At 42.4% G+C, this 17,238-nt stretch overlaps 1 protein-coding gene across 6 annotated transcripts in view; it reads right to left on the reverse strand.

Annotated features, from left to right (window-relative positions):
• Nucleotides 1-10,291: 10,291 nt before the first annotated feature.
• Nucleotides 10,292-17,238, reverse strand: part of USP15 (ubiquitin specific peptidase 15) — an 829,830-nt gene continuing 822,883 nt past the window's right edge. For all 6 annotated transcript variants that reach the window (XM_086919102.1, XM_086919100.1, XM_086919101.1 and 3 more), the window contains one exon: nucleotides 10,292-12,260. In XM_086919102.1, coding sequence (XP_086775228.1) covers nucleotides 12,072-12,260 — 189 coding nt within the window. In that variant the 3' untranslated portion in view covers nucleotides 10,292-12,071. The remainder of the gene's footprint in view (nucleotides 12,261-17,238) is intronic.

The following is a 17,238-nucleotide window of genomic DNA, read 5'->3' on the forward strand; positions in this document are numbered from 1 at the left end:
AATCCTTTTTGCACGTACTTAGAATCACAGAAATCTTCTATCTAACATCGTGAGCTTTTAAAAAAGTGCCCCCTACTAAACTTCAGAATGTATAAAATATGTCCCCTTAATACATTTTCTAGGTGGAGTGAAATTACCCCAATAAATATCTGGATCTTGAACAAAAAGATAAACTTGCCCAGGTAAACGCTCAACAGCAACTATATGTGGTTTATAATATCAGCCAAAAAAAAAATAATAATAATAATTTCACGCAAAATCTTGTGAAGTAATTAAGGCATAAAGCTCCACTGCTAAAAAAGATAAGCTTCTACCCAGACTTCAATCAATTCCTGGATCTCCCTATATTATCGGCTATCTTCCTCATTCAGGTAACTCCTCCTGATTCTTTGGCAACCTCTTTTGACTTTATTGCTAGTTATACAAAATAAAGTACGTGTTAGACCTGACATCTTTGGCGTGATTACCCCTATCTTTTTGCCTCTGCCTCCTGTATTTTTGATGCTGTGCTGGATTCGTTTTTGCTGGTTTAGATGCTTTGGACACTCTGCCACTGCTGATCAGTGCCAGAGTGTAAGTGCTCCCTATGTAAATTGTTATCATGATTGGATATCCATGTTTGGCATATTTGTATCACCACAAAGTCCCTAGTAAAGTGCACGGGGTGTGCCAGGGCCGGTGATGACGAATGCTACTAGTGGGCCTGCAGCACTGATTGTGCCACCCACAGGAGTAGCTCTAAAATGGTGTCTCGGGCCTGCCACTGCAGCGCCTACGGGCAGTTTAGAACTGCCATGTCCTCCTGGTCGGCGTCCCCGCTGACCAGGCCTAACCCTTCCCTTTTCGTGCACATCAGTCACCCCTATGGAAGGCCCAAGGTCCCCCCTGGGCAGGGTGCCGTGTATGTGAAAGGTAGAGCATGTACTGGTGCAGGTGACATGCTCTGGTAGCGAATTACAGCCATTTTCGTTTTTCACTATTGTAAGGCTATCTTGCTCCATAGGTTAACATGGGGGATGCTGGCTACAGTGGTTAACAGCGTTTCTTCCGATAGGAACAAGATAGGACATAAGTATCTAGTATCCCTGAACTCAGAATTTAATAACGCATCTTTTAGGAAAGGTGGTTTTTAGATCCTGTGTTTGAGAACCGCACTTTTAGAAAGTTGCTGTTCTCTTGTCTGACCCTTCTGTGTGCCTGGGAAGGTTTGTGTATTGACTGTCTGGTTTGTGAGTGACAGGGGCTGGGGAATCCCCCCAGAGGCTGGATGAGTCAGCACTAGGCTGAGTGGAGCAATTGCTACCTGAGTGGTGGGAGGAGTTAGCACCTGGGCTGAATATGGCTGTGCCTGCCTGCCACAATGCTGGCTCCACCTCCTGCTGGGCGGCTGAGGACCCTGCCCCTCACTCTGAAAGGAAAGATGCAGCCAGCACATCAAGGTGCTCAGGATCCACCCAGAACTGGTTCAGACCGGGCTCAGGGCCCACATGCACTGAAAGAACAAAGACTTTAGGGGTATAAGTACAGGACCCCTGACAACAGAAGATTAGATCATCCTGGAAGTCAAGAAGGAACCTCTGCCAAGGAGAAAGCTGACTCTGAAGAAGGAAGACTGTCCTGCTGTTGCTCTGCTGGACTGACCTGCTGTTGCTTTGCTGCCAAGGAGAGGGGAAGGACTTTGCTGTGAGCTGTGTCCCCTGTCTTGAAGGAATCTCCAAGGGCCTGAGAAGAGCTGGCTCCCTGTTTCCGAAGTCCCAGGAACAAAAGGACTTCACCCCCAGTCTCCCCGAACTCTGCTGAGAGAGTTCAGTCCTTCGTAGAGTGCTTGATCCAGTTGTGGGGCCTCTAGAAGTTGAACCTGAGCTGGGAAGCTTGAGACTAAGCTGAGAAACTTGTGAAGCTGAAAAGTGTTGCATCGCTCGCTTGCGGAGCGCAACCCCGACAGTGCGAGAAGCTTCCCGCCGCTACGAAGGTCGAGATCGGCGCAGCGCCTGACATCGCTGCCGGAGCCGCCGCACCCTTCGTTTGCGGGACGCACCAGACCGGTGCGGGAGAATCGAACATCGCTGCGAGTGTCGTCGCAGAGCCTGTCGTCTGGGTGAGATCGCCGCGCCGCTTGCTTGCGGACCGCATCACGTCGCTGCAAACATTGTTGCAGAAGCATCTCATCGAGGAGCTGCGAGAGAGAGGATCACCGCTGGACCGCGCATCGTCGCCCCGGAGATCGTCGCAGCCCCTACGAGATCCTTTGCGAGAACAGACTTCCCACGGAACCTACGCACCGGAATCTACGCAAGCGGCCTTCCTCCCCTTACAGACCGGATTCGTCGCCGCACGCCCGCTGCTGCAGCCGGGCTGTCGCATCGCCTCCCCATGGTCTCAGGAGTAACGCATCGCTTGTTTCTTGTTTCCACCGCACCAGCTTCCTGCGTGTGGAACTTTGTTGCATCTAAAAGGTACTGTGAGTCAACGTGACGCAACTGTGAACTTTTCACGCATCTGTGGATTATTTGATCGCAACTAAAGAACTTTGATTACAACCTGAAGAACTCTCTTTTTGAAACCATATCCTTGAACTGTATGTTGGATTTTTGCCGTTTTGGTCTTGTGTAGTTTAGAATAAATATCTTTATTTTCCTAAACTGTTGTGGAATCAGTTTGTGGTGTTTTCACTGTGTTACTGTGAGTGTTGGTACAAATACTTAACGCATTGCCTCTGGTTAGCCTAGACTGCTCAGGCCAAGCTACCTTGAGGGCGAGCAGGGGTTATCTGAGAGGGTTATCTCCTTGTCCTGACTAGAAGCAAGGGTCCCTATTTGGACAGTGGTACCTACCTCTGCCAACTAGAGACTTCCAGTTCTAACAGTACCTTAATAAGCTTGATCACTATTTCTAGATACATCCTTACCTGTGGCAAAAAGGCCATTTCCGAAATCCATTCCGTGTATGTTATTGAACTCAGACAAACAGAACTAGGTAATTTCTCATATCCTCACCAAAACTCTTATTTTCTCCACGTCGATCTCATCATTTTCGGTATCTATACCTCACTTTTGGCTACCTTTAGCACTATAATCACCCTTAACTTATCTTCACTGTGACCTCACTGGGTGTTCTTCTGCTCTACCATATAGGTGTGCTTAGCACTAAAAAATTCTTTTCTTTATGCCTACTATGTCTTCAGAAAGCTCCCATTAGACCTTATACTATAGCAGTTCTTTGCTCTGATACTTGTATATAGATTGATCTAATAGACAATCGTGTTAACAGGATGCTATATTGGAAAAAATGTCTAGCTTATAAAACTTTTTTATAACATGTAAACCAATATAAAGAATATAAATGTTTACAGATGCTTTCTCTTACTTTTCAGAAATTGATGAAAAAAACGCCCTGCCCCTTCTTTTAACTTTTGTACATATTTGTTATAGTATATGTCAGTTCAGTTCAAATTCTTTTATTCGGTTAGACAGTTAGTTAACCATAAAAAGTACATCATAATTTTAAAAATACATATTCACATGAATACAAGACATATAATATTATTACAATGTTATAATACAGTTTAAAACGCCTATAACGTTACAAAAAAAGAATAAGAAAAGGGAAAAATACACTTTCAATCAACTACCTTGCTCGATGTTTCAATGTGTTAGTTCCTCATTCCCTATTGCTTTACGCATTATTATACATGATTTCAAATACATTGCCAGGCTTTTAGCCTCGTGTTGTGAGTTTAGCTGTTGCAGTGCAAGAAGCGCTGGTCGACAGGTCCTCAACCCCATCTGACGCAACACGGGCAATACCCAGCGTTTACGGGGTGTGGCATAATAAAAGCAGAAAAAAGCTATATGCATGGTGGTTTGGGATGAGACCTTATCGCATGGGCATTTCTCTAGATTGTGGGACCAATTTAGTGGATTTGGAAAGGTTATCAATCGGAAAAACAAATTAAAACGAAACCTAGTTAGGAGGTATTTTTCGTAGTTAGTCAAATAATAAGTGAGATAAGGCTGTAAGCCTGGAGATACTTGAACCATCATGACATGGGCATTAGATTGCTTGGGTAGTTCGCCGCTCAAACGAAGTTCCCTAAGATGGTTAAGGCAATGGTACTTAAAGGTTTTTCTAGTTAGCTCACTGATTAATGACGGCTCCGTTATGTATTGGTTAAAATCCAAATCTTCCAGGAATTTGACAACGTATGCCAACCATGGGATCTTTTTCCAAGAGGTCAGCCCCAGACAGTCCGAGATCAGGGCACGGGTAAGGTGACATTCAGGCTTAGACCAGATACGGTGCCATAGGAGCATTGGTTGACATTTGATGTAATCAGCTAGGTAGTCAATCCCAAGCTCAATATGGCATCCGTATGTGGGGGCACTCTGGGGAAGGGCCAACAAATATTTTACGAAGCCATTTTGAATTATTTGGAGTTCAGCCGTATTTACATAACCCCATACACCAGCCCCATATGTGGCAATGCTCTGGCACTTAGCTTGATGGATTTTAAGTAGTGGGGTGGGAGATGGCTTACCCAGTTTTCTAGAAAATGAGATTAGGGCAGATGTAGCACGTTGGTACAGCAATTTTCTAGTTACCAGTGCCCTTTTCCATGTTAGCTGGTCGTCTATTAATATACCCAAATAAGGGTATTCCCTGACTCGTTCTAATTTTGATTGCTCGATAGAAAGGTACTTCGAGCTTGTCACCTTGGGCCCCGATTGCATGACAAAGGTCTTGGTCTTATTCACCTTTAACCCCAGGGAAAGCATAAAGTTGCAGTATTTGTCCAGTTGTTTCTGCAGTTGTACCAGAGATCTAGCAAAAATAACTGAATCATCAGCATAGAGCAATGCTGGGATAGGGCGGTGGTTAATGGTAGGTAAATCCTGGCTCCCTTCAAGCATGGCTGCTTCCAAACCATTGGTGTATAAGTTAAACAAGAAGGGAGCCAGGACACAGCCCCTTCTTTTAACTTTTGTACATATTTGTTATAGTATATGTCAGTTTTTCTGTTTACTTTCTGGCCCTGAAGAAGGTGATCCAACCATCTATCATCACCGAAACGTACGTAGGCCGTACATTCTAAAAAAACCTGGACAATGTACTGCTGATTGGTCAATAATGTATAGATCTATTAATGAATAACTGGTGAAACCCCTAATTCCATGTATCAACAGCGAGCCACCAGAGATACTTTCGGGTCATTGTCCATGTAAAGTTTTGTTCTTATGTGTATATGTATTTTTATATAAAAAATAAGTGAATGTAGATGTATGTAAGGTATGTGTGAGAGTGTGTATGTTAGCAAGGTATGAGATATTGTTAGGGGCATACTGTTTCAACTGTCCTTTTTGAAATTTATAAAATTCTTTTTGAATGTCCATCAACTCTTGATTATGTTGTCTTGTGATAAAACAAATTGTATGTATGTATAAATATCTAAAAAGCAAAACCTAAAAAAAAGACAAAAGAAATAAAATAAAATAATGTCTTTGTAATAATCACAAGTCTTTGTTTCTGTCTATAGCATCCTTCCTTATGAAAATATTTTCGGATTATTCCTTGTGACAAAGCAATATAGGTCTTATCAGAGGTACTCCTTATGCTTAGTTTATTCCTCTCTCCCCCCTCTGGACCTAAAACCAATTGGGAGAACTCTATAAGTATTGTTGACTGCTTCATGTAAAACGAGACTGTTAACAATTATTAGAAAGAGGCACTCGAAAGCGGCAATATTTATTGGTCTATATTCACTTTTTTGTTACTTTTGAGCTTACCTTTAGGTCGTACTCCCACAGATTGATACAGCTATTTTGTATTTCCCTATGACACTTTGAATGGAAAAGGGCGTTTTGGCGGCATTCTTGGCATATAGATATTGCTTGAAGGTATACATAGATTACATTTGATGACTTCCAAAAAATAAGGGATGCCTAATTGTTGGGTTACTTTCCAGCCCCTCTTTTTACTATTACCATCATCACCAGGTCGTTGTGTGTACGGACTCAGAGTTATTCAAGTATTATTGAGTAACCTCAATTGGGAACAAGCCTAACTTGGTGGACCTTACCATATACAGATATATCTTATGAGGTACACATAGACTACTTTTTCTCTTTTTAAATTAACTACTTCTTCCTCTCTTCTTTTTAACCTGTACGATTATGGGTGTTTGATTTTATGTAGGGATGCGATACGACGGTGGTAATCTCCCTTATTTCTCGACTGCATGAATCTATTTATAAGACACGAGTTTCTACCAGGATGGGTCATGGTCGCCTTTGTAAGTCGATCCATCTCTCACTATTGTAGTAGATTCTTCCTCACTGGGTTACTTGGTTCTTATTTTCCTCTTCTGTTTTCTGGCACTTTTCGAGGAGTGAAAAAAACAACTATTTTTCCAGCTTTACACCTTGGTACAGAACTAGTGTTAAAAGTTGGGAGGATGCAGGAAGAATTCCCTCCTGTATTGTTTTTAGAAATCAAACAATCTGTCAATTATGCTTTTTCAACAGCCTTGAGAAAGTCGTTCTTCGACGAAACACATGCCGGCTGTTATTGCACTACAACTACGTGTCAAAGTTTCTGAAAACTATTGTTTATTCTTTCATGTTCTTGCCATGTGGATTGATGTAATTTACGATGTACTAACGTAATTAAATACATTACTGACTTCTAATGGTCAGTTTTTACTTTTTGTGGTGCTGTGCTCGGCTTATGCTTTCCGTTTTGCTTTCCGTTTTATGTCCACAATATAGAGAGTGACTGATCGCCAATAACCCCCACAATTAGCAAGCAGTTATATCGGATAGACTCTCCGGAAGTGTATGACTTCCCAGAGCAGAAGAACCCCACTCACCACAAGCCACACTCCCAGAAACCACACGCTTATCCTACATCCTTGCCTGAGGCCATGACTCCGGACTGGAGTCACAGCTGCCTCGTCCACCATGCCGTCCCGCTCGTGGGTTCGGTCAATGGATGCAGTAATCCTTCGGAGCTCGTCCTCCAGCCTTCACTGGGTTTCCACCCCCTCTTCGTCTCCCGGCTCCAGATCTGTCTTATCCGCCTCCGTCTGCCTCATGACTTCCTCCACATTCTCCCGACCCCGCTCACACTCTTCTCTGTCACAATACTCCCCTTCCAGGCATGGACGTTCGTCTCATGAAGACGTAGCAACCCGGAAAAGAAAATCTGCAGCCCTATGCAACTTCCCAGGCAGATGCTGAATCTGGAATGAGAAGGGTTGCATGCCTAAAACCCATTTTAAAATACGGACATTAGAGTATGTATGTCTTGACAACAAAATCAAGGGGGCATTATCCGTCAAGAGAAGAAAGTAACGACCCAACAAATAATATTGGCAGGATTCCATAACCCACTTAATTGACAGACATTCCTTCTCAATGACAACAATTTCCTACAAAAAAAAACTACAGGATGTAAAAGCCTTGAATCATCTGTTCTAGAAGGAATAGCCTCCAATCGAATGTCAGATGCATCCGTTTGTAAAAACAAACTGGTTGGTAAAATCTGGGCAAACCGGTTTCCAGCACAGTATCTCCTTTAGTGGCAGGGTAACCATTCTTTCATATGGGTTGGAGACTTCTTTGTCAACAAGTCAGTTAAGGGGGCAACTACCTCTGAAAAGGGAGGTATAAAACAGCAGTAATAACCAAACAATCCCAGAAAAGCTCTGATCTCTTTCTTTGACACAGGTTGCGGCAAGTCTTTAATTGCTTTTACCATATCCACTTATGGACGACTCATGCCCTCCTGTAAATGATATGCTAAATACCCGACTGAATTAGTGGCCAACAGACATTTCTTGGGATTGGCTGTCAAACCTGCCTTTATCAGACTATGCAAAATGGCCTCCAAGTGATGTAGGTGTTGTTCCCAGGTTTGATTAAACACAACTATATCATGCAAGTAGGCAGCTGCATACTTGTGGTGTTCCCTCAATATCAAATCCATCAAACGTTGGAATGTGGCAGGTGCTCCATGTAATCCTAAGGGTAAGACCTTAAACTGGTATAATCCAGAAAGGGTAGTAAACATTGTCTTTTCTTGGGATGTCAATGGTATCTGCCAGTACCCTGTAGTCAAATCCAAGGAGTAAGAATCTAGGGAGCTAACTTTGAGACCAGAGGTGATCGCAGCTCTGAGAATAGGGAAGACATTGTGACAATGCCTTGGTAAGTAAAGGTTTTCTCAGAAGCAGCTCTAAGGCAGGAGCCTCTGGAGATGCAGAATTAGGAGGCGACTCAGCAGCCTGATTCCCCCACCCCTCAAGATCTGGGCTGCCTCTGGGGTTTAGCCCCAGATCTCTGTACTTAGGTGAATAATCAACATTCTGTCCATCAATTGTTCTTTTTGCATTTGTTACCCCACGTGGGACGGGTATAACGTGGCTCTCCATGCCACTGGAGTCAAGCTAGCCTGGCTGATGGAGGTGATACCCAGAAACCAGTCTCAGGATGCTTGTTTCTGGTCCAGGGAGGAAATGGCCTGGCAGTTCGGGCAGGACGGTTCCCATGAGGAGCAGGGTCAAGGCTGATTTGCATATGGCTGGGTTTAAACTGGAATAGCATGGGGAGCAAAAAAACAATAGGTTTAGGCCCAGATCTCTGTACTGGGGTGAATTTTTGACATTGTTCAACATTCTGTCCATCAATTATTCTTTTTCCATTTGTCACCCCGAGTGAGACAGGTATGCCCAGACGTGGGTCCTGTGCTCTCCAGGCCAATGGAGTCAAGCTAGCCTGGCTGGTGAGGGGTGAAACCCGGAAACTGTTCCCAGGATGCTTGTTTCTGGTTCAGGGAGGAGCTGTCCTAGCAGTTCAGGCTGGAATGTCAAGCTAGCCTGGCTGATGAGGGGTGAAACACCGAAACCTGTCCCAGGATGCTTGTTTCAGGTCCAGGGAGGACATGGCCTGTTCCCATGGGAAGTAGGGTCAAGTCTAAACGCAGCCATATGCAAATCAAACTGGAAGGGCATGGGGAGCAAAAAAATGGCAGATTTAGGCCTAGATCTCTGTACTGGGGTGAATGTTTGACATTGTTCAACATTCTTTCCATCAACTGTTTGTTTTGCCTCCGGGGAGTGGCACAGACGAATCAAGGCCTGCCTTGAAGATATGCAGCATAGCCTGTTAAAAAGCCTCAACCAAGGAATAAGAGACAGATGGATTTAGGGAATTCAGTTTCATGCTTTTAAGTATCAGAATCTGCTCTGAAGATGAGGAATAGAACAGTGTTAGTCAAAGAAAAACGTTCCCAGGTACAGCAATGCTTCCTCAAGGAAGAAAAAATGTCCCCTTCCTATGAGGTTTTTTTGTGTTTCTTGTAGGAAAGCCTTTTGGGGGATTGCAGCCAGTCAGGAGTCTTACCTGAAGAAGGGGAGATGGACCACTTTGGAATATACTTACAACCCAGTGCCAACAACAGCAAGACCTCACGCTTCTTGGTGGCTATCATGTGCATTGACAAACAAGGAGTTGCATGACTACGGTTCATGACTGGAGCTCAAATACATACATGCGGCTATTGTGAAGATCCAATAAAGACATCTTTTATGACAGTGTATAGAGAGTTGAACTCCCAAGAGCAAGAAAATGACAGTGACGTAGGTTGAATTCAAAAGGGAATCTAGATGGCGAAAAAAGCAAGATGCGCTCCAGGCCCTCATTGGTAAAGTGCAGAAAAAACAGGAATTATACCAGCATGACAGATTGCGCCATATATAGCCTAATGTTGTCATATCTATGGTGGATGGAGATGTGACTGGAGTCGTGTGGTGCCACATGGCAGCACTGGAGAGATATTGTTGGGAACACAAGTTTTCCTTTTTTGGTCTAGTGTCTGGAGAATATTCATAAGGTGAGAAATCTGCAGGAAGACATATTCTCCAAAAAAACAGCTTCCAGAATTTTTCCAAGGAATCCAGATGTTGCAAGAACATTTTGATATAACACCTTGCACATTAATGTATCAAATTCAGATATTCTTTTTCTAACTGAAGCAAGTTGCAACTTTATAAATCCTCTTGGACTTTTTCACAATAGTCTAATGTCTTATCTTTCAAATTATGTTGAAAATTGCAAGAAATGGTAGGCGGATACTGATCGTGATTCTAGTTTCTATGCAGAAGACAATATGAACTACCAATACAAAATATTTGCTGCTAATACCCTCCTGTTCTAAATCAGAGGGAATGGAACTCTCCTGTAACACAATGGAACCTCAGGCTTTGGAGTGCATCTCAAAAATTAAAGAAACTAAATAAGGCCTTAAATATCTTTATTGAAATTTGTATAAATAAATAAACATGCACATTTCAAATGTAAACCCAAGTGAACTTAAGTGCAGACCAGATTGTAACCTCTGTCATGCAGGAGGTTGTTTACATAAAAAAGCAGCTTTAAAATACCAGGATGTAACACCAGCTTCAATATCAAGGTACAAAGCAAAGCCAAGTCCAACATACCTCATTTATCCTGGTCAATGTTTAATGCTAATGTATAAATAAAATAATTTACCAAAATGTGCACTCACAGAGTGAACTTTTATTTACAATACACAATTTATAACCTATTGTATCTGTATTACATTAGTTCGAGTGAAGAACATACTTTTCCATTCTTTTCATAGCAGTGGGAGAAAGAGTAATTCCTCAGGTAGTAGATATGCAGTGTTTTGTCCCGTAATATGCAGACGTTCTTAAAGGCAGAATTGTATATAATTTAAAAATGTCTGCTTTAAGCCATTTTTTCCATTTTGGCATCCTATACCCTTTAAATGATTAAATGAAGTTGGTTTCAAAGTTTATATCGTTCTTTACTGCGCAATTTCTGACTCTTTCATGCAAATGCCAGTTCTCCGACAGTGTCACAAATTGTATTTTGAGATGAGCTGTAAGGCTACGGTGAATTCCACGAGGAACACAAAGAAATTGAATAGACCTGCCTTTTCAACAGTCTGGTAGCAATTTAAAGGCAAGTTATATAGAAAAAATAAAAAAAAGCGAAGCTTGATGCACCTTCTTTGGTATGGCCAAGTCGAGATGCCAAACCAAACGGTTTTACAATAGTTGGGAGGGTGAAAATCACCAAGCTACCAGAACTATAGAAAACCTACAGCACAAATTTAAAGATGACAGGCAGGCAAAATATAAGAGCTCAGAAAAAAAAGCGAGAGAACAGGAGTCCAACAAGCAACAATGGATACATACATTCAGTTGAAACACAACTTATTTTTTTTTAGTGTCATGAACACTCTTCAACCCGTTCCACAGCAGCGATAAGTAAACCATAATACTCTGAAAATTTAACTATACCACAAAAGGTTAAAACACCTTTGCTATCCGTTTTCTCTTTTCATGAACATAATTAGGTTTTCACAAAGGCCTGCAATGATTTCAGGGTAACCCTAGAAAATATAGTGTTGAACACTACTCCAATTTTACATGCCACACTTGCTAACTACCATCATAATACCGCGAATATGATGAATGAGTTAAGTGTGTGTGGCTGCCTAAGCAGACAGACAATTCATTCAAAACTAGAGCCTTGCACCAATTTTCTTGGAAATACACAACAGGATAAATTACCAATGCCCACAAACTTAACATTTTTGTTGACATCAATTAACTCACATCCAAAACAATCAATGAAAAACATACAGTTCTTCTAAACAGCAGCAGAAAACTTATATCAAGGTTCATGAATTCCTAAATATATATACCTTTTAGAAACAAGACTGCAAATGGATTATAGGCAGTGCCTGTCAAGGTCTCATTGGGAGCAACTTCAAGATTCTCGCTGATAAAAATTGAAAAATGATCTACATTCGGTCATCTCAAATTTCCCAACATTTTTTAAAATTTTGTAACGCACACGTGTATGTGTATATGCATATATATATATATATATATATATATATATATATATATATATGTATACATACATATATATATATATATATATATATATATACACATACACACACAGTACCATTTATTTGTGTGTGCATGATTTTTGGTGGCTACTACTTGTTTTAGCAGCTCATTCATTAGTGTTCATACAATTTTCATTTTCAAAATCATTGTCATTCTCAATGCTATCTTCGTCACTTTCAACTGGAAGGCTTGAGGCAGATGAAGCGCTTGGCAAAGAATCCTTTTCAACAGGCACAAAGCCTGTTCCACTGATGGTGTCTTGCCGCTGGTAGAAGAGTACATATGCTGCCTTGGACTGTTAAACAAAAATAGCACAAAAAAACAAACAGTCAAACAAAGTTAAAGGTACGTTTGAATGCAAACATTATTAAAACGGTGCACACCATTCCATTCATTTCAGAAATACTTGGAGAGTCGTTTTAAATTCTGTGTAAGATGGTGCCTTTAACAAGCACATCTCATTAAGGTAAATAATAATAAACATTGTTTTTGAACTGTCTTCAACTTTTAATAAATTGCGGATTTCATTAATGTCTACAAAGTCATTACATTTCGTTTGCACCTCTACCAGAAAACAAGAGCATAATATCTCATTATTTTGGGTTGTTTCACAGATATGCTTCATATTCTACGTAATACAAAAGGATACACCCATTAGTACTACAGATGTTATGGCAAATTGAGTGCACGTGTTCCTTGCTGAACACCTTCCAGTATGAAAAGCTTACAGCAAACTGTCATACATCTTGATGTCATAAGTGATGTTATCAATTATGTCATTTAAAAGCACCATGGGTAATGTAATATATGAGGGACCAAGCAGTGTATAGCAGGGCACAAGTTATCGTTAGCTCAGTAAAATATAACTGGTGAATTTCAATTTTCTTTTAAACATCAGTGTTTGTTATTCCAGCTCCGAACTATAACGTCACTTTAACCTATGTTTTTTCGGTGGGTTTTTTGCATTTTTAAAAAAAAAAATCAGTAAATATCTTAATTTTTCTTTTATCATATTCACCCAACTCTGTCTCTGGGCGTACTTTTAGGCCTGAGAGTGGCAGGGCCTAGCCTACGGTCAGGCTCTTCATGTATCCCCCTGCTGGCAGTCAATCCCAGCTTTTAAACCATAGTGCTTTTGGAGTAGATTTCAATTTTTCTTTTTATTTAAGTTAAAATCTTACTATCTTCTTCACGTTTAACTCCACTCTAACCTTTTTATTCACAGTGAATATATATATAAAAAAAATATATATAAAAATGTAATTCTAATAATCACTATCAAAATAATCGAATCACTGTCCACGAATCCAGAGTTTTGGTATGTTAAAACATACAGTGATTTAAAAAGTAGTTTCTGAACAAGATATGGGATGAATACCACATATACAGAGGGATAGGGTCTGAAGATATATTTACTAACAGCAATATAGTCTGCTGTAGAAGAGCTATAGCCTATTTCTAAATTTGACACTACTAAAAGTGAACTATTCTCTAACCCATATCACAATGTAAAAACCAAAATAAAAACCTTATTGCTCAACTACCACACTTATTACCTTATTTGTTAGACCTGGCATCTTTGGTGTGTTTTTCCCTGGCCTTTTTGCTACTGACCAGTTTTTGACCCTGTGATGCATTTCGTTTTTGATGGTTTTAGAACTCTGGGTACTTTACCTCTGCTGATCAGTGGTAAAGAGCAAGTGCTCCCTGTGTAATTGGTTATCCAACGCTTGGCATACTTGATTTACAAGTATGTCCCTAGTAAAGTACAATTTGCGCACCTAGAGCCTGTAATTCAAATGCACTAGGGTGCCTGCAGCACTGATTGTGCCACCCACATGAGTGGCCCTGCAACCATGCCACAGGCCTGCCACTGCTGTGTCTTTGAGTACAGTTTTACATTGCCATGTCGACCTGGCAAGTGCACCCATTTGCCAAGCCCAAACCTTCCCTTTTACTACATGTAAAGCACGCCTAAGGTAGTCCCATGGGCAGGGAGCAGTGTATGTGAAAGGCAGAACATGTTCTGGTGTGCTTTACATGTCCTGCCAATTTTGTTTTTTACTATTACAAGTACTATCTATCCCATAGATTATCACTAGAGCTGCCTTGTAACCTCTTACAAGTGTAACTTTCAATTGGGAAGATATAGAGATTTGGAGTTTGGGGGTCCCTGAACTCACAATTTAAAAATACATCTTCTAGTTAAGTTGGTTTTTGAACTGTGTGTTTAAAAAGGCTACTTTTAGAAAGTGAGTATTTTCTTGCTTTACCATTCTGTTCCTCTTCCTGCCTGAGGAATCCAAGTCTGGTTTAGACTGACAGTTGGGCTGTTTGTGCATTCACTCTAGACAGTCACACAAAGGGAGCTGAGGTTTGCCCCGCATATCCTGGAGGCCCATCACCAGGCTAATGGATCTTCCTGAGCTAGAGTGGTGGGAGGAGTTGTCACTCACACACAGGGCAGTGTGTAATGGGCACACAGGTCCTGGCTAGGACGACCCATGTAATAAAGCAAAACCTCCTACCCGAGGGGCGCCATTGGAATGATCACACCGGTCGCTGGCGCCGTGTACGCCACACCAGGGTCCCAGGTGAAGAATACCTTTGTGAGGATGGGTGAGAGGATGTAGAGGATCCAAGTACAGAGCTGAGTAAAATGCATATGAAGAGAGCCTGCTGTATAAAAGTGTGAGTTGTATGGTTGAATGCGGTTTGGTGGACACGTATGTGTGTGCCTACCATGTTATGTAACTTGGAAATGCATACAGCACTGTAACAAGGGCACCGCAACCACGAACATGGCTAAGACACCATTACGGCATAAATAACATTGCTGGGATCAAAGGACTTCATGTCCCATCACGCCCAAGTTCACGTCAACGTGCAAGCTTTGGTGGCCGTATTGGAGCGTCGGGTACATAAACCACTCCTAACGACCACGCCCTTGCTGGGCAATAGGCCGATCAAAGAAGACTGTTCCTGTTCAGCCGTCTGGAATAGTAGCGTCTCCCAGAAGTAAGCCACGACCAGAATCAGCTGTCGGGGGATGCCTTCCTGTTCATGGAGGACGGTCCTCCTGTTGTTCCAGTCAAGGGACCCGCGGCAGCGGCTTTTGGACTCATCGGGGAGATTCCCCATCAGCTAAGTCAACATCGGCAAGGCCTCGTGCGAGGGCGTGACTAACCGTACTAATTTGCTGATGTAACTATAGATCGAAGTTGTTGACAGAGAAGTGCACATAGCTCCTAGGAGTCAACACTGAGTTGGTGCAGGCACTATATCTTGTACTACTAACCCAGGATAGGCATAACTGTATGTGGCTTCTTGGAAAGCATGGAGAACTTTAAATAGAGGTTGCAAGGCACCGATCTCTATGGAATTCTACTGCGTTTCCTGTTTCCATAGTTATTAGACACACAGCCTGTACCATAGAAGTAAGTATGTATACAGTCTCAGCTTTGGCAGTGTGAGTGTGACCCTAAACCTTAATTCCCTTATGCGGCTGAGCTCGCTGATAATCCCATTTTGTTCTTCTCCCCCTACAAAGTGGATGTTCCCTGGGTCAAGTCCATTCCCACACCAGCACAAGTAGCCAGTGAGGGAGGTCCACTACAGATGTCGCAGGCTGTTTTTATTATTTTGCCCCAACCCCCCTTCCCCTTGACGTGCTTCTCTGGGAGCAGTTATCTGTTCTCTGTGGAGAACAGCCATGGGAGTGGTTGGACTGTCCTCTGCATCTCTCCTGATGGGCCCAGATACATCAGGTTAATGTGAGTGTGTGTTTGGCTTCTGACACTGTGCCTGTCCTCACACAAAGCTGTCTCCATCCCCCCTGTCTGTTGCCAGGTCAGGGAAAGGCAGGACCTTATGCACTATATAGACTTTAATAGCATCTGTTACCACGCCAAAACCAGTCAATACCACGACTGTGTCGTTACCACGAGTTCCAACACAATACAAATCATTACAACGACTTGCTTTAGGGAAGCTCTGGACTTAGGAATAGTTTAAATTACTATTACAACTCCAGTAGGGAAGGTGTGGGACTTAAAATCCAACATCAGTCCAACACTGCAGCCCCTACAACAAGTCGTTGTAAGGACTTGCGCCGAAATGCAACTTGTGGTAATGTCGCAGTCTTGCTACTGACTGCGTTGTAAAGGCACTATGCAATAATGCCTGGGTTGTAATAGTTGTTTCCCCAATGACTTTCCTTTGAAGTTTGCCTACTTCAAGGGCAGAAACTGGTAAAATACTGAAGATGTGACACCATAACTTCAGAATACTTCTGGAATAAGAAGAGATTTTATGAAGAAGAAGAGCTGGAAAAGCTGTAGGCGGGAAACCGCCACTCTGCTTGTTGCTGTGTTGTGCTCGCCTGCTGTTTCTGTCTTGTGCAGTGAAAGGACTGGACTTTACTTTCTGTATCCTGCTTGCCAAGGTTCTCCAAGGGCTTGTATATGCTTGCCTTCTGCTAAGAAGTCTCAGGACCATCAAATACTTTACCTGCAGCCCCTGAACTCCTCTACTGGGAGTGTTTACCTCCCAAGTGGTGCTAATTCCAGTTCTGGACCCTTGGAGTTGGTTTTGCTGTAAAGCAGCCAGAAAACCCATGCATCGACCATCAGCACATGTTTTTCCCACCACAGTCTTGCGTGTGGTTGAAAAACCAACGCATCACTGCAGTGCGGCCGAAGAATCGACGCAGCACCTGCCGTGTAGCTGAAATGATCGCCAGAGCTCGATTATGAGCACCTTGTATCTGCCGTCCGAGGCACCCGCTCTGACTTTGGCCTGCTGTGCGGCTGAAGAAATCGACGCATCACCCGTATGTGGCTGAAAAATTGACGCAGTGGCTGTTTCGCTGCCTCAGTGACCCCATCACTCAAGGATTTTCAATGCATCGCACCAGTGCAGCAAGTTCTTCATTGAAGTAGCCCAGCAGTAAGGAAACGTGGCCATGTGTCCTGAAACCGACAGATCACCTCCCATCACCTTCCCTTCATGGCAATAAAGAATCGACTCATCGCCTCTTTGTAGTGTTTTTATTGTGTTACTGTGAGTTTACGTACAAATGCTTTACACATTGCCTCTGAGATATGCCTGACTGCTCATGCCAAGCTACCAAGAGGGTCAGCAGGGGTTATCTTGGGTGTGTAACTGCCTTATCCTGACTTGAATAAAGGGTCCAATACTTGGACAGGGTGCAAGCCACTGTCAACTACAGACCCCCATTTCTAACATCAGTTATGTGTTTCTACATCGTTGAG

The sequence above is a fragment of the Lissotriton vulgaris genome, chromosome 1_1 (genome assembly GCF_964263255.1).
Source record: "Lissotriton vulgaris chromosome 1_1, aLisVul1.2, whole genome shotgun sequence".
Lineage (NCBI taxonomy): Eukaryota > Metazoa > Chordata > Amphibia > Caudata > Salamandridae > Lissotriton > Lissotriton vulgaris.